This window comes from Haemaphysalis longicornis, unplaced genomic scaffold (assembly GCF_048455015.1).
Source record: "Haemaphysalis longicornis isolate Haplotype H1 unplaced genomic scaffold, Haemaphysalis longicornis Haplotype H1 scaffold_4, whole genome shotgun sequence".
Classification (NCBI taxonomy): domain Eukaryota; kingdom Metazoa; phylum Arthropoda; class Arachnida; order Ixodida; family Ixodidae; genus Haemaphysalis; species Haemaphysalis longicornis.
Window position 1 is genome coordinate 223,724,587 of NW_027526361.1, and position 17,653 is coordinate 223,742,239.

The window sequence follows — 17,653 nt, forward strand, 5'->3', positions numbered from 1 at the left end:
TGGCCATGCTTCACTGTGCAACCGCAATGCGGGAAAACCAGCTTACAAGAACCAACCTTACATCAATTTTTTTTAAGTTGGCTTCACCTACAAACACTAGGTCACCGCAGTGAAGACATTTTAAAACGAAGCTTCATATGGCGACAACTTCTGGTGCATCTCGTGAGTGCGTACAAACGGTGCATAGAACAATAATCCTGCTCGCCAACGCCTACGCCTCTTTTCCCAATTGTTAGGGGAGAAGCCCCTCAGGTTCGGGCTGTCAGCGTCTCATGTCATCGTCCTCGTAACCATCGTCTTATGTAGTAACAGTACTAAAACACCGGGACACTCGTTTACGCCTTGCGCTGTAAGGCTTCGTAACGCGCACTTTTTAGTGCGCGACACTCATTTACGACTCGCGCTAGAACACTTCGTGCTTCGAAGACACCAGACTTTTACGGCAAAGCTGTATTCCTCTCCCCCCCCCCCCCCCCCCCCCTGTTTTCACTCCGTGGGCAAAAACGCCAAGGAGCCAAGAATACACTTACACACTGCATGCTGCGCCTCTCCCCAGGTTTCACGTTAGTGGAGATGGCCCGGGATTTTTTTTATCCTTCTCGCCCCACACGCCATCTAGCTCCCAGCCGTGCGCAATTGCGGCGCGCGCTGTTCAGCGACAGGCCACCTTTGCTGTGCACAATCTCCACACTGCATTTATCAGCTAACCTTTGGACTCACCATTAGACTAACGTGTGTTGTTCGTTCCGAGGAAGTAGCGCGCGAATAGAAGGTGGTGGTGGTAAAAACATTTGTTGGGTATCTTAATGAGAACACGGGAGCGTCAACGCGCACAGGAGCTCGAATGGCCGCGCAAACGGCGCGAAGCCGCTGCCCCCGAACGTACAGCCACAACTACCTCCGGTTCCACCTGTTCGAGTTCCACCTGCTCGTTGACGAAGACTAGCTCGCCGCCCCAACATGGCAAGTCCCTCGCTCTTTCTCCACTGTACCCTTGCCCAGGAGGGAAGTAGCAGGCCTAAGATCAAACTGTCGGGCCGAAATGTTCTCCTTTCAATAAACTTTTACTCTCTTTCGCTCTCTCCCTCCCTTTCTCTCCCTCTCACAGCGGAGCAATGGCTTGGTTTGACCACCCTCTTCACAAAATGGAAGAGCGCTCGTTTTTTTTTATGGGGAACATAAGCCAACTATATAAAAGATGGAAACCTCAGGACCACTTTTTTTTTCATTTTCTTATAAAGTTTGCCCACGTGTTCAAGAGTTTTGTTCAAGCACCGTTTGTACGCGGAGACGAGATCTGCTGGATCGTATCCACGGACAGCTTCGCTGCAAAAAGGTTCCTTGGCCTTGCAGGGCAGGTATCCTTGGGTTACCAGCCTGTTCGAGATGAAAAATTCCCGAGTCATCTCCACTAACGTGAAACCTGGGGAGGGACGAAGCATGAATTCGGTAAGTGTATTTTTGGCGCCGGTAACCATTGGGGGCCAGAGGTTTACTTTGCTGTAAAAATCTCGTGTCTTTGAAGCACGAAGCGCTCTAGCGCAAGGCGTAAGCGAGTGTCCCGGTGTTTTAAGTGCGAATGCACTTCTTAAGCGAGCCTGAAGCGTCCGCCGCCGTCCGCATTCCGCCGCCGTCCGCATAGCAACAGCTGCGGGTGCGCGCGCTCCTCGTCTTCCTTGGCAACGGGGGGAGATGGGCGCGCGCTGCCTGGCCGCTGACATGGCACATACCCACGTGGGGGATTGGCCAGGAATCTCCTCGTCTTCCTTGGCAACGGGGGGAGATGGGCGCGCGCTGCCTGGCCGCTGACATGGCACATACCCACGTGGGGGATTGGCCAGGAATCGGGCGTGAGAAGGGCTAATGCACCCGCTTAAAGGAGTACTGACACGAAATCTCAAAGCTTAGATCCGCTCTAGCAATCAAGTACAACGACAACACAAATAGGTGTCTGTGAATAAATGCATCTTTCTTTCTTTGTAGTTGTGTGTGTGTGTGTGATCTCTCTTTCGCGAACATTACAGTTGTGTGCGTGTGTGTAATCTCTCGACTACTCATTAAGATCACGATATCCACCGTAATCGCGCAATCAACAACCGTGCATTCGCACTTACACACTCTCCCCCTCGGGGAAGTGCGAGGGAATTTTTGTCTAAGCCGTACCATCCGTACTCATACAAACGACCCGAAAGAAAAAAAAAATCATGCCCCGGCATCCGAATAATCGAATCCGTCGGCTCGCTCTTCCGAAAGCCGTATTGAACGATCGTTTATGCAGCTATGCTCAATACTCATGGCATTTGTGTGGGCTGCCTGTGGCGCGGTGAACTTTGACATCATTTGCTTGGGACCCGTATTCTATATTGGCCTCCGCTGGCGCCGTGCATTTTGGAGGCTGGGGGAAGGGTGGAGTGCAGGACATGGTGCTGTCGGAAAGAGTTCTTTGGGGAGGATGCAGTTCCATATGTCGGTATGAAGAATGAAGGCGAATAATACGCGCTATCACTCACTGTGCGCCATCACAGTTTTGGCAAAGTTCCACAATACGACCACGCTTGACATCTGGGAATCCTTTAACATATCAGCCCCACAGAGCGAATGCGTGAGCTTCTGCACAGTAGTGCCGACCTCGCCTGTAACATACTTCATAAAAAGCAGCTCATAGCAACAGGGCCGAAAGGCGTGATAGGAAAAAAGAGTCATGCAAATATTACACCGCAACTCAAAAAAAGAAACAAGATAAAGAGCCCTTCACAAGATTATGACGTTTCGCGCCTGTGTGTATCAGCGGAAAACTTTTTTCACTTTCTTACCTTTTCCATTTTTATTTTCTAACCCTTTCGACGTGTTTGGCACCCCACGCAAATATTGTACTCATAAAAAATCAATTGTTAGTTTGCGCTTCTGCTGTCCACTTTGTTCATTTGTCTCCTCTAATATGTGTGTCTTGTAATTCGAAGCGCAGTCAACAATAATGCAAAACCAGCTAGCACAGTTCCTTACCCTACTGCTACCACTCGAATCAGTGGGAATGAACTACGCTTCGCTACAGGCAACCAAGTTCCGCGTTTTTCAGGAAATACGGGAATGGGTCACAATACTTCCGTTACCTGCAGAAATATGCACCCGGACCCCAACCAGGGAAGGCGGCAAAGGCGAGCCAAAGTCATCAGGGCAATGCTTCGAAATTTTCCGTACGGGATCTACAAAGATGCAGCAGAGTATGTCATGCGTGATGCGACGTCAATCGCCAAACCGAGAGTAAATCAATCGTATGTGAAACGGTAGAAACCACAAAGTCCGAGAAAGCCCAGGAGTCGGCCATCGCAGTTTCAAATTTCCACGTCAGCTAAGGTAAAAAAATTCCCTCGCACTTCCCCGAGGGGGAGAGTGTGTAAGTGCGAATGCACGGTTGTTGATTGCGCGATTACGGTGGATATCGTGATCTTAATGAGTAGTCGAGAGATTACACACACGCACACAACTGTAATGTTCGCGAAAGAGAGATCACACACACACACACAACTACAAAGAAAGATGCATTTATTTACAGACACCTATTTGTGTTGTCGTTGTACTTGATTGCTAGAGCGGATCTCAGCTTTGAAATTTCGTGTCAGTACTCCTTTAAGCGGGTGCATTAGCCCTTCTCACGCCCGATTCCTGGCCACTCCCCCACGTGGGTATGTGCCATGCACAGACACCTATTTGTGTTGTCGTTGTACTTGATTGCTAGAGCGGATCTCAGCTTTGAAATTTCGTGTCAGTACTCCTTTAAGCGGGTGCATTAGCCCTCCTCAGGCCCGATTCCTGGCCAAACCCCCACGTGGGTATGTGCCATGTCAGCGGCCAGGCAGCGCGCGCCCATCTCCCCCCGTTGCCAAGGAAGACGAGGAGATTCCTGGCCAATCCCCCACGTGGGTATGTGCCATGTCAGCGGCCAGGCAGCAAGCGCCCATCTCCCCCCGTTGCCAAGGAAGACGAGGAGCGCGCGCACCCGCAGCTGTTGCTATGCGGACGGCGGCGGAATGCGGACGGCGGCGGACGCTTCAGGAGAAGTGCATTCGCACTTAATAATCAGTTACTCCAGAACGGCCGTTCGAAATTTTACTGAAGGGCTAATATTGTCACAGGCATGACGCATTCTTTAAATGGCCTGGACCTGACAACCGTACAAATTTTATGGCCCTTAGCAAAACGCAATCAGTGGTCTGGCGGCTCCTCCAAACGAATACGTATCCAAGCCCTGTGACATGCCGTCACAACCGCCCTGTCGAATATTCAGGACTGTGCACGCTGCATAAGGACCAGGACGACTGGACTGGACTGGAAATGACTATTTCAATAAAACCTGCAGTGGGCTTGGGTCTGTTACGACCCCCGCCCCGACGTGGCCCACCATCGCATCTTCTTTGCGGCCCTACTAAGCGCTAGCCCCTTTGCGGAGCCCGTGCCTGTCGAGCGCAATGAAGACCTGCTGAATGGCCCATGCTTGATCCGTCTTGTTGCTTGACTCAATGCCTCTTTGGAGGTCCGCCGGGTATTCTTCAAAACTTGCGCCGTCTGGGTCGGAGGCACAATCCCACATGACGTGCCACCGGTTGGCCGGCCCTTTCTTACATACGCTGCGTTGGGCATTGGGGTATTCGTCGTGTTAGGATCGGCCAACACAGGAATTCCTCGCAAGCCCTAGAGCAAAGTGTGTGTGGATGAATCACCCAGAGGCACGAGGAGGCAAGAAACCCTGGCGCCAGCGGCGGCGGCGGTTTCAAGTGGCGGCTTCTATATCCTGGGTTCATCGGACGCTGCGGGCCACTTCTTTTCTTCATACACGTATGAAAGAAGGGTCCACCGAAAGGAAGCTGCAGTTTCAAGTGCCCAAGCTCTTCGGTTTCCAACCATCGGCGAGAGCAGGAAGTCGCTTGTCTTCACGTGCTGGGAGCCGTGTTGAAATTCCGTTCTCACGGGGCCTCCAAAATGAAGACTTGCGCAAAGTGGTGCAACTCCGGCACAAGACACGATCCATGACGTGGATATTCACCCTTTCCATCGAACGAGTGGTCCGTGTGCATCAGCCACGCCTCATGTCGTGGGCGGTACATCAAGTGTCGTCCACTGCCCGCCTGATTGGACAACCTGTGTGAAGTTAAATTCCCTAGCCAGGGATCTGGGGAATACGAACTCTATTTAAACGACTGTATTCGTGTTATTCTTGTTCTCCTGTCTCGACTGTCATCATGTAGAATAAACCTCCTGTACAGTTTCCTCCTAAGCAGTCATCTCGAGTCTTTAGTCCGACACCATGGCGAGCCGGGACCTGCGGGCCTGAACGAGTCAGACAACCCAAGGGCCCCTCATCTCTAACACTGGTGGCAGCGGTGGGATGGACCGTGCCTCATCGTGCTGTCTCTGCGGGTGAGCGTTTGGCTTTTGCTATGGGATTCGCCAGGCTTCAGATTTTGAGAGAATAATCTTGCACTGGGAATCAAGCGCTTGTCAATTGAGAAGGGTTAATCTCACGACATTGCTTGGAAGCAGAGCCAAAGCAAAGCAGAGAAAGCGGGGTCATGGACCTAATGAAATTGCCAAAGTCGGACTTGCTCTTGTTATGCGAGGAACTGTCAGTAGAAGTGCCAAGCAAAATAACGAAAAAAGAGCTGTGCAAGATCATTCCTAAAAGCGTCGAGAATAACGACGAGCTTGTACATGCATGGAACTTAGTTCGAGAAGCTAAAGAGAAAGCGGAACAGGAACAGAAACGACTTCAGGAGGAATCTGAACGAGAGTGGGAGAAAGAGAAGGAACGGCAAAAGTGCGAAGCTGAAAAAGCGGAAAGAGAGCTAAAGCGACTGGAGCTTGAAAAGGAAAGACGAAAAGATGGCGGTAGCGCGAGAGCCGAGACTCCTGAAAGAACATGCGAGGCAGTATCGTATCGGATGGATAAGTACATGCATCCATATGAAACTGGACGGGACATAGGATTGTACCTAGGAAATTTTGAGAGAACTTGTGAACGGGAGAACTTTGCTCGCGGTACTTGGACACAACGGCTTCTGACACTCTTGCCATGTGAAGTAGCTGAAGTGATAGCGAGACTTAGTACGGAGGATGCGGCGGATTACGAGAAAGTGAAAGCTAGCCTGCTGAAGAGATACAGGCTTTCAGCTGAAGCTTTCCGCCAACGTTTTAGAAGCTCAAGCAAAGGCGACAGCGAGGGCTATCCGGATTTCGCGTATGGCCTTAAGACTAACCTTTTGGAGTGGCTTAAGGGAGCAGGGGCCTATGAAAGCCGCGATGGAGTTGTCGAATGCATTTGCCTTGAGCAATTTTATCGAAGCATCCCCCAAGCGGTGAAGCTGTGGGTTCAAGACAGGGAAAATGTCGGCACAGTTGAAAGAGCCGCAGAGCTAGCGGAAGAGTACGCTACTCGCAGAAGGTTGAGCACAGATGAGAGTGCATCACACGCTAGAAACGTGACGCGGAGTCATGTTCCCAGCAAAAAGAACCTTTCTTCGAAAAGTTCCGTGCAGGCGGAGGCGCCAAAAAGAATGGCGGAAAAGCGGGAAGATCAGTCGAAGAGAGAGGGTGCAGACAAAGCAGGAAAAAAAGAGTTTGAGGCTAGTAGGCCACTTCGCTGCTACAACTGCAATGGTGTCGGGCACTTTGCAGCCAAATGCACCAAACCTAGGGTAGTGTTCAAGTGCGTCGATGAAAGCGACGAAAATCTAGAGCTCCTTAGGCCATACTTGCACAAACTGCAAGTCAATGGAAAACCTTGCAACGTGCTTCGGGATAGCGCCGCAACGATGGATGTTGTCCATCCGTCCTACGTTGCAGCAGACGATTTCACGGGGGAAGTCGCATGGATAAAACAGGCGGTGGAGGAACACAGTGTATGCCTGCCAATGGCTCGGGTGAGGATTTGCGGGCCGTTTGGGGAGCTGATCACTGAAGCCGCAGTCTCGAAGGCCCTGCCACTTCAATACCCTTACCTCTTCTCAAATCGATCGGATCGATTGCTTAACGAGGGAGGCCAGAAACTCGGAGAGGGAGTGGTGCAAGCTCTGACAAGGTCTAAGACTCGCCAGCTCGCCTCTCAGTTAAGTCAGATTCCTGAACCTAAGGTAGCCAGAGAGGCACGTGCCAACCTACCATTGGAACCACTTGAGGAGGAAGAAGTGACGGGTTGTCAAAGGCAGACAGATGCACAAGGCTATGACCGAACAGGGACGATCACTGAGGCAGCAAATGAAGCAGAGAGCTCTGAAGGGGCAGTGTTATCTCCAGCTTCACGCAACTTTGATCGCCTTCTTAAGGTTAACCGGGAGTCACTAATAAAAGAACAGAGAGAGGACCCCACTTTGGAGAGATTGCACGTTACGGCCAAAGAAGGCATTGCTCGACGCAATATAACTGTGCATGAGAAAGGAGGCTTACTGTATCGCCACTACCAGGACAAAAAAGGCAAAACACTCGATCAGTTAGTCGTGCCTGAAAGGTACAGAGCGGACATTTTGAGTCTGTGCCACGGGAATTGCTGGTCAGGACATCTTGGGATAAATAAAACAAAAGAGCGGCTGCTAATGGAATATTATTGGCCAGGATGTTTCAAAGACGCGGAGCGCTATGTGAAATCATGCGATGCGTGCCAGCGTGTGGGCAAATCGGGGGAGACATGGAAGGCTCCACTGAAAATTGTGCCACTAATCTCGGAACCTTTCCGTCGGCTTGTAATAGACACAGTAGGCCCTTTGCCCAGGACTAAGTCAGGCTACAAGTACCTGCTTACCATGCTGTGTCCAGCCACAAAATTTCCCGAAGCCATTCCGTTGAAAGAACTGAGCTCCTCAGAGATAGTTGACGCTCTTCTATCGGTGTTCGCGCGTATAGGATTTCCGGCCGAAATCCAGACGGATCAGGCAACTGTTTTTACGAGCGCTTTGACTACCACGTTCCTAGAGAGGTGCGGAGTAAAGCTGTTACACAGCTCAGTGTATCATCCGCAGTCTAACAGTGTGGAAAAATGGCATTCGGTTCTAAAGCGGGTGCTACGTGCTCTGTGCTATGAGCACAAAGAGGACTGGGAGAACTGTCTGCCGGCCACCTTATTCGCTTTGCGTACGGTTCCCCACGAAGCTACGGGTTTCACCCCAGCGGAACTTGTGTACGGAAGAGCCCTGCGCTCCCCCCTCCGAATGCTGAGAGAAATGTGGGAGGGCACAGGAGAGAACCAGACAGTGGTAGAGTACGTGCCTCAGCTACTGGACCGCCTTAACAGTACGAGGGAGATAGTAAACCGCAATATGAAAGCTTCCCAGGAGGCTTCCAAAGTCTACTATGACAAAAACGCCCGCCTTCGAACTTTCCGCGTGGGCGATCGCGTCATGATTCTTCGGCCATCGAGGAAAAATAAGCTGGAAGTTCACTGGGACGGTCCTGTAGAAGTTATGCAGAAACTTTCTGAGACGAATTATGCGCTAAAGATTCCAGGAAGAGGGAAGCAGGTGAGAATTTATCACTGCAATCTCATGAAGCCGTACATGGAACGCAGCGGGATCGTAAATCTAATGCTAAACGAACCCGAGGAGCTCGATAGCGAGATTTTAGATTGGAAGGAGAACGCAGGAGATAGCGTCAGCGTGGAGAAAATCGTGGCTCTTTCTGTAAATACAGAATCTCTGAGTTCGGGCCAGATTAACGCTCTAAAGCGGCTGTTAAGCGAATTCGCTGATCGATTCAGCAGCCGTCCAGGAAAGACACACCTCCTGACGCACGAAATAGAGCTCACGTCTGACGAGCCGATACGGTCAAAACCATACAGGGTATCACCTCGGCAGAAGGAGATAATGGAAGCTGAAATACAGCGCATGCTTAACTTGGGGGTAATAGAGCCAGCTGAGAGTGACTACACCTCACCGCTGATTTTAGTTGAGGCACCAGGCAAAGAGCCTCGTCCCTGTGTAGACTACCGAAAGCTGAATGCTATTACCAGGGACCAACTATACCCCATTCCCAACATAGAAGAAAGACTAGAAAGGGTGAGCGGCGCAAAATTCATTTCCACCCTCGATCTCGTGCGCGGATATTGGCAAGTACCGCTCTCAGAAAGTGCGAGCAGGTATGCCGCTTTTATCTCGCCGGTTGGCACCTTTCGACCCTTAATGCTTAGTTTTGGGCTGAAGAATGCCCCCTTCAGTTTCTCGAAACTTATGGACATCGTACTCAGGGATATGCAGGGCTTTGCTCTCCCTTATTTGGACGACGTCGCTATATTTTCAGAAACGTGGGAAGAGCATCTAGAACACCTTAAGAGCGTGTTTTCTAGGTTGCGAGAGGCCGGACTAACTATGAAGGCGGAAAAGTGTAGGTTTGGTTGCGCTCACGTGGCTTACTTGGGCCATGTTGTCGGCCAGGGAACTAGGAGTCCATCAGAGCTAAAAATTGCTCCGATCGTGGCCTTTCCCCAGCCTCGAACTAAGACGGACATTCGATCCTTTTTGGGACTGGTCGGATATTACCAGCGGTATATCCCGAACTATTCACAGCTGGCAAGCCCCTTAACTGACGCGTTACGAAAGGGAGCACCCACTAAAGTACCCTGGGATGCCGAAAAAGAAAACGCATTCAAGAGTCTCAAGGCAGTGCTTATGTGCCGACCTCTGCTCCGAACCCCTGACTATTCTAAAGAGTTTATAGTCCAGTGTGACGCCAGTGATAGAGGAATGGGTGTTGTCTTAAGTCAAGTGGGCGACGACCGCGAAGAACACCCGATTCTGTACGTCAGCCGTAAGCTGACCTGTAGAGAGGAAACGTACAGCGCTTCGGAAAAAGAGTGCGCCTGTTTAGTATGGGCGTCGCAGAAGTTGTCGTGTTACTTGTATGGAGCAAAGTTCATCTTTGAGACCGACCATTGCCCTCTCACGTGGTTGAGGCAAATGTCCCCCAAAAATGGTCGCTTGCTCAGATGGAGTCTAGCTCTCCAGGAGTATAATTTCTCTGTACGCTACAAGAAGGGAAAACTGCATGCGAATGCGGATGGCTTGAGCCGACTGTTATGAGGCAACTCAGTTGGATCGCCTCCGGGGTTTCTTTTTATTTTAACCTTGTTTAGGGCAGTCGGCCAATGGCGTTTTCTACAGGACCTATACCCTTGCTTTGGCGGCACCAAAATTCAGCCTAAATCATAGCTTCTGTAGTAAAGTGTTTCGTTGTCGGTGCAAGAAGCCTGGTGATTCTCTGGCGAATTCTGGACGCTTGCGTGTGGGGCGGTGCAGTGTTGCATGGGATAGCCCACTGGTGCTTCCCTTTGTTAATTGTTCAAGATCGTATGTCCCTTGGTGGAAGACGGCCCCTACACCCAGTTCCAGGCTCATCTCTTCCTGCCCAGCGGTCGTCAACGCTGGCCATTCGAGATTTTTCGGGCCGCGGAGGAGCTGTTAGGATCGGCCAACACAGGAATTCCTCGCAAGCCCTAGAGCAAAGTGTGTGTGGATGAATCACCCAGAGGCACGAGGAGGCAAGAAACCCTGGCGCCAGCGGCGGCGGCGGTTTCAAGTGGCGGCTTCTATATCCTGGGTTCATGGGACGCTGCGGGCCACTTCTTTTCTTCATACACGTATGAAAGAAGGGTCCACCGAAAGGAAGCTGCAGTTTCAAGTGCCCAAGCTCTTCGGTTTCCAACCATCGGCGAGAGCAGGAAGTCGCTTGTCTTCACGTGCTGGGAGCCGTGTTGAAATTCCGTTCTCACGGGGCCTCCAAAATGAAGACTTGCGCAAAGTGGTGCAACTCCGGCACAAGACACGATCCATGACGTGGATATTCACCCTTTCCTTCGATGGAAAGGGTGAATATCCACGTCATCTTTCCACGGCCCGTGTGCATCAGCCACGCCTCATGTCGTGGGCGGTACATCAAGTGTCGTCCACTGCCCGCCTGATTGGACAACCTGTGTGAAGTTAAATTCCCTAGCCAGGGATCTGGGGAATACGAACTCTATTTAAACGACTGTATTCGTGTTATTCTTGTTCTCCTGTCTCGACTGTCATCATGTAGAATAAACCTCCTGTACAGTTTCCTCCTAAGCAGTCATCTCGAGTCTTTAGTCCGACACCATGGCGAGCCGGGACCTGCGGGCCTGAACGAGTCAGACAACCCAAGGGCCCCTCATCTCTAACAGTCGGGATACATGTGGTGTAGCGCTGCCGGTGACGTGACCGACGCCGTCTGTAGCCTTCTGAGATACGTTGCCTCTTCACGACCCAGCGCCCGGTGGGGCGGCGGATACGCTCTTCTCATCAGCCGCATGTTCTTTAGTGCTTCGCCGTAACCCCTGGGTCTGTCTTTAGTCTTCACCCACCACGGCCACTCGGGACGCCTCCCCACACTGAGGGCGCGGTGTGTTATAGCGCCCGCCTCCCTGTGGGCCGTCTCGTTGTGGTTCGCTGTGTACGGTGAGCATTCGCCCGCGTGCGCCGGAATCCATCTGATTTCTACTCTTCTTTCTTCTTGGACACCCATTTTCTCGATTATCTTGGCTGCCTTGCCGCTCACTCGGCCATTCGCCAGGTTGCGGACGGCCTCTTGCGAGTCGCTCAGGATCGTGTCGCAAGTGGCTTCGGACATCACCAGGGCTATGGCGATCTCTTCTGCCTCGGTGGCGTTCTCGCATTTTGCGCTCGCTGACTTTGCCACCCTTCCCGTTCTTGCGTTTATGGTTACCATCGCATACCTGCCTTGGCCATAGTCTGCCGCATCGACGTACCGTGTTCGCGGGTCGTTACTGTACTGCTCGATTATGTATTTTGCCCTTGCACGTCGTCGTTCTTGATTGCGTTCTGGGTGCATGTTCTTTGGAATGAGACTCACCCGCACGTTCTCCCGCACCTTTTCCTCTACGTCTTGGAGTTGCCTCCCCGTAATCTGGCAGCCGTAGCCCAGGGTATCGAGGATGGCTCTACCCGTCTTGGTCGCTGCCAGTCGTTCTCGTTGTGCTTCTAGCTGTGCCTCGATGACCTCATCCACCATGTTGTGGACGCCCAGTTGCAGCAGTCGTTCGGTGTTCGTCGATTCGTTTAAACCTAGTGCCCGTTTATACATTCTTCGGATCATAATGTCTATTTTGGCCTTGTCGGTCTGCGTCCACTTGTGGTACGCCGCCGTGTATGCCACGTGGCTGATCGCGAAAGACTGCACCAGTCTCGCGAGCCCCTCTTCGCGCATGGCCGTCTTTTTGGTCGATACGCGCTGGAGCAGCCGCAGGGTACTTGCCGTTTTGGTCGCCAGTTTCTTCATCAGCTTCTCCTTGTTACCGTTGCCGTTGATAAGCATGCCCAGCATCCTGATCTCCGGCACTTCGGGGATTCGCTGGCCTGTCTTTGTGATCAGCTCCAGGCGATCCCACTCCCTTGGGGGCAGCGGCTGCCGACCCACCTTGCGAGGCGAGTATACCAGGAGCTCTGGCTTGGACGGCGAACACTCCAGACCCGTTCCGTCGAACCGGTCTTCGATGGCCGAGATCGCCTTTCGCAGCCTTCTCTCGATACCTGCGTCTGTGCCACCGGCCGTCCATAGGGTGATGTCAGCATAAATGGTGTGTCGAACGCCTTCGACGCTCGACACCACTTCGGCGACTCGGATCATGACAATATTAAAGCGCAGTGGTGAGATCACCGACCCTTGAGGTGTGCCCACGCTGCCTACGTCTCGTTCTGGTAAATCTATCTCTCCCGCATGCAGCTCGATCTTGCGGCCCGTCAGGAAGTCCTTGATGTTGTAGGAAAGCGGAGCCGTGGACTCGGCGAGGCGATGTGGCTCTCCTACATTTATTGGGGTGCGCAAGGCCCGGCCGGAACTGGAGTGGGAGTGGCGATGGCAAGCGACCGCCCAGGCGCTCGGTCGTGTTCCATCTGTTCTCTCGCGGCGCGTGGCACTTCTGACTCAGCCCGGCAAGCACCGCTGCTGATGATGATTGTGGGATGCAGGGGTGATGATGCTAGTGGCGTTGTTAGCGGGTGAAGCTGCCGCCACTACAGGGCTCCCCCCCCTCCCCTAGCGCAGGGCGCGTTAAGACAGAAAGAGAAGTACAAGCTATGTGCAGATAATTAACTAAGCATGTCCATGGTAGGTCCTTAGACAGTCCAGGTCAAATTGTGCGTAACTTATAAAAGCAGTCCTGGTCAGTCCGTTGTGGGCCTCCAAAGCGTTGATTGGCCTCAGGTGGCCTTGGCTGGGAGTGCAAAGTGGGACGAACTGGTGTACGGTGTAGTAGTCCCGAAATGAAAGAGGCACGAACCGCGGCCACAGTGCAAACTTGGCGGGGCCGGTAGAACGGGCGTTCCACGACCAGCCTCTTGCTACAGGTGTACACTGGCGTTCGTGTGCCGGTACGACGAGGCTTGTACTCTCGGATGTGACGGTTTGAGCACGGTGTCTGGTGGGACATCGTTGCGCATGCTCTAAGTGCAACCGCAGTACGACGCCTAGGGTGACAGCGGCTACAGCGAGTCACCCACATCCCGGAACGCCGACGAATATGAGCCCGCAACGCTGGTCGTAGCCGGCATGCAAGACGTTGTCGGGCAAAACGGCACTGACGCCTCGTCGATGTGCGCCGAAGAAGTGCCAGTGGCGAAACTCGCCTTCTTGACTGGTGCTTACGGCGTCGATGGTGACGTCGGCGTCGAGTTTCGGGAATGCGCTCCTCTGGTGGCGACATCAGCGGTTTGAGGTTGGACGTCTGTCGTCAGTGGGTCGGGCTTCTCCTGGTTATCGTGCATGTGGCGGTTGACGGGGTGCTGGGGGTGCGTTTCACGTAGACCAAGGGTCGCTGCTGTGTTGGTGTCCGCGGAGGGTGCCGCGGCTGTCGCTTCACCCGAGTCTGGTTGCGGCAGGAGTGGAGCGGGGCTCTGTGTTGCTGTCGTGGTGGACTTGACGTGCAACGGTTGTGTAGCGGGCGAACAGGTTGGGAAGGATGGAACGCTCATGGAGCACTCACCGGAGCCCTTGCATGGGGTGCTATGAGGGGAGGAGGAGGGCTGCGGCTGGTTGGCGTCCGTGACGTGATCGGCTGTGGGTATTGTCATCGTATGTGTGGCTGCCGCGCTGGCGGTGGAGTCAGCGATGGCGACACTCGTTGCAGGAAACGACGCCGATGGTGCAGGAGGTACGATGTGCGGCGGCGAAGCGTGCACGGACCGCGCGAGTACCTTATCTGCTGCAGACCGAAAGCAGTCGTCCCCCAAGCCGTAGTGTACGAGCACGGCAGCGCGAAGGTCATCGTAGGGTGTTTCGCTGGGCGGTGGTAGGGCGAGGACGCAGCGGAGCTCGAGGGGAAGTGTCTCCCAGAGGATGGAGTGCTTGAGCGGCTGAATAGGGACGTAGTTCAGCGAGAAGGTGGCCTCAAGCTTGAAAAACCATCCTCTGAGGTGGCGTGCGTCGAACACCGGTATCGGCGGGTCCCCCCAAGTCGCCATGTCGGTGTGCCGCTGGCCGGGTATCAGGAGCGGAACCTCCGGGTCACCACTTGTAGGAAAGCGGAGCCGTGGACTCGGCGAGGCGATGTGGCTCTCCTACATTTTTGGGGTGCGCAAGGCCCGGCCGGAAATGGAGTGGTAGTGGTGATGGCAAGCGACCGCCCAGGCGCTCGGTCGTGTTCCATCTGTTCTCTCGCGGCGCGTGGCACTGCTGACGCAGCCCGGCAAGCACCGCTGCTGATGATGATTGTGGGATGCAGGGGTGATGATGATAGTGGCGCTGTTAGCGGGTGAAGCTGCCGCCACTACAATGTATTTGTAACTCCACTCTCCCATGTTGAGCCTTGACACTTGCGCCAGGATGGCCGAGTGCCTCACTCGGTCGAAGGCGCTCTGCAGGTCTAGGCCCACTACCACCTTGCTGTCCCTTGTATCGTCCTCGATGATTTTTTTCTTCAGTTGTAGATCGCGTCTTGGGTGCTCAAGCCTCTCCTGAACCCGATCATCGAGTCCGGATACAGGCCCTCTTCTTCGAGGAAGTCCTGCCACCTGTTCGCCAGCACGTGCTCTAGGACCTTCCCCACACACAATGTTAGCGAGATGGGCCGCAGGTTCTCAATGCTCGGTGGTTTTCCCGGTTTTGGAATGAGTACCGTTTTAGCTGTCTTGCACTGTTTCGGTAGTCGGCCGCTTCGCCAGCATCTGTTGTAATATTTTGTCAGCGCTTTGATCGACGAGTCGTCGAGGTTTCTGAAAGCCTTGTTCGAGACTCCGTCTGGTCCCGCTGCCGATCTGGTGTTCAGCTCCCGCAAGGCCTTTGCAACCTCGGCCGTCGAGATGTCCCGATCCAGCCTGGCATTGGCGATCCCCGCGTAACCTGGGTGTTGTTCGGCCGTTGTCTGTGGTAGATACTTGGCGCTCTGCTCCTTGATCAAGGGTCTTCTCGGCTTCGCGCATGACCTGCGCCATGCGGTTTTGCTGGAATGATTTAGTTTTGGCCTCGTCGAGCAAGTGTCTGATCAGAGACCAGGCCTTGCCCTGGTGGAGGCTGCCGTCGATGCGGTTGCACACCTCGTCCCACTGCTGTCTGCAGAGGAACGCGCTGTGTTTTTCAATCGCTCGATTTAGCTCCGCCACCTTCTTTCGAAGCTTCCTGTTCCATCGCTGCTTCTTCCAGCGCTCCTTCATGGACCTCTTCGTTTCGATGAGGTTCGCCATTCGGCTGTCTACGCATGTAATGTCGTCGCTGGTCTCGATCTTCTTGATCGCTTCCTGGACTTCCTTCTTCAGCTTCGTCGTCCATGCTTCAATGTCTTCGATTTCGAGCCTTCCCGGGTCGTCTCTTCTCTGCTTGCGGAAGGCGTCCCAGTCAGTCCATTTGTGTTCGATCTTGCATCCGCCTGTGCCTGCCAGTTCGATCTCTAGTATGTAATGATCGCTCCCCAGATCTACTCCGGTGTTGCGCCACGTAACCTCTCCTCCGTTCTTGATGAAGTTTGGGTCCGGCGTGGTGTCCCGTTGAGTCGACGTGAGGCCCGTGCGCGTAGGTCGCTTGGGGTTCGGGATCAGGGTTATTCTTGTTCCGTCGCTTCATACATCAGGTCTTTACCCTTGGCAGTTTTCTCTGTTGTACCCCCACGAGTGGTGTGGTGCATTGAAGTCACCCTCCACCACCAGCGTGGTTCTCTTGGCCAGGTTACTCGCTGCCCTCAGCAAGGTCTTGAATTTCTGGCTGTAGTCTTTCGGGTTGCTGTAGACGTTCACCACGTACAGCCCCTGCCTGCAGTTCTTGCCCGGTGCGACCTCGACGCAGACGTGTTCGTATTTAGTCTTTTTTCCGTTGTTCAGTTGTCGCTCTATCGCGGTCAGTCCCTTTCGCACGAAGGTACAAATCCCACGCCGACCAGACGAGTCGGCGTAGGCTCTGTACCCCGGCAGTGTCGGGTTCTGCACCACCGTTTCTTGCAGCATGATGATGTCTGGTTTCCTTGACGAGTTTCGAATCTGTTGCTGTAGTACCGTATTCTTGTTTCCGAGGCTTTGGCAGTTCCGTTGCCATATCGTGAGTGATTCCGTTCCCGACCTTATTGCGCGATGAGACTGCCCTGGCATGGTTATTGTACTGCTGGTTGCTGCGCTTGTTCTTGGAGGTACGGGTGGTTGGCGAACTGCGCCGCGAATATCGGGCTGCGTACCATAATTTTCTGCGTTTGCTCTGCGAGCTCGAAATGCTCGCTCAGGTTCCTATGGGACACCACCAACGTGGAGTTCATCTGTTCTAGTCTTGCGAACCGTTGCTCTGTCGCTGTCGCTAGGTTGTTGACCGTGACCGTCAGGTTGCTGAGTTGCTGACCGTGGCCGAGAGGTTGTTGACCGTGGCTGTCAGCTCCTCGATCTGGGCGTCGTAGTTTTTCTTCGTTGATGGTCTTGCTCGCTTCTTTGGTGCTTCTTCGTCTTCCTCCCTTGCGATTTCCATTGCCGCTGCTTCTTTCTTTGGTTGCTCATCTACTTGTTTCTGCTGCTGTTGCTCCTTCTGCTGACTTGGTTGCTGCTGCTGCGTCGGTAGCTGCTTCCCTGCCGAAGTGGTTCCCGATGTCACGGTCGTTGACCCCGTTCGATTCTTCTGCTGTTGCTGTTGCTGGTGGTGTAACTGCATTTGTAGGTTCCAGAGTCTCTTTTCCATTTCTGCAAGCTTTTTCGCCATTGACTCGTTGGCCATTCTCAGTTGCTCGCAGCATTGGTTGCCGCCGTACTTGTGCCCGTTCGTCGCCATCTTGTTCTCTCCCTTCGTGGCGTTAGCCTAGCTCACTCCTTCTCGCGGTTGTTGACCGCCGTGCGAGGTGCTGAGGGAGGAGTGACGTGGCGGTGACGTCGGGCGTCGTGACGAACTCCGCGATGCGTGGCGTGATCTGTCCGCGCCACGTGACGTCACGTCGCCCAGCTGGGGGAAGGAGGCTGGCGAGAGCACGCGCTGCCTCCGCTGTTCCTCGGTGTTTCTTCGCTCCCATCTTCGTCTTCGAACCACGAACGGGATCTTGAATCTCGCTGTACAGGCCTTGTCTCCAGTGGGGTGGCCCTCGCCGCATAGCTTGCGCTTGGGGACGCATTTGTGGTCGTCTCTTGGGTTGCTTGCGCCGCACCCCAGGCAGACTTTTGCGTTCGGTGTGGGACATACATCACTG

The 17,653-nt window shown here is 53.6% G+C and overlaps 2 protein-coding genes across 2 annotated transcripts in view; one reads left to right on the forward strand and one right to left on the reverse strand.

The window, feature by feature from the left end:
* The window catches only part of LOC144178086 (uncharacterized), a 41,200-nt gene that overhangs the window by 19,505 nt on the left and 4,042 nt on the right, over nt 1–17,653 (reverse strand). The window lies entirely within an intron of this gene.
* On the forward strand, nt 5,445–10,289 carry LOC144178908 (uncharacterized). The gene is made up of 2 exons (XM_077707048.1): nt 5,445–8,504; nt 10,275–10,289. The coding sequence occupies exons 1-2, from the start codon at nt 5,568–5,570 to the stop codon at nt 10,287–10,289; spliced, it is 2,952 nt and encodes a 983-aa protein (XP_077563174.1). The 5' UTR covers nt 5,445–5,567.

What these genes read in the sequence shown, in the direction of transcription:
- LOC144178908 (XM_077707048.1), top strand. Translation starts at nt 5,568, where the DNA reads ATGGACCTAATGAAATTGCCAAAGTCGGACTTGCTCTTGTTATGCGAG.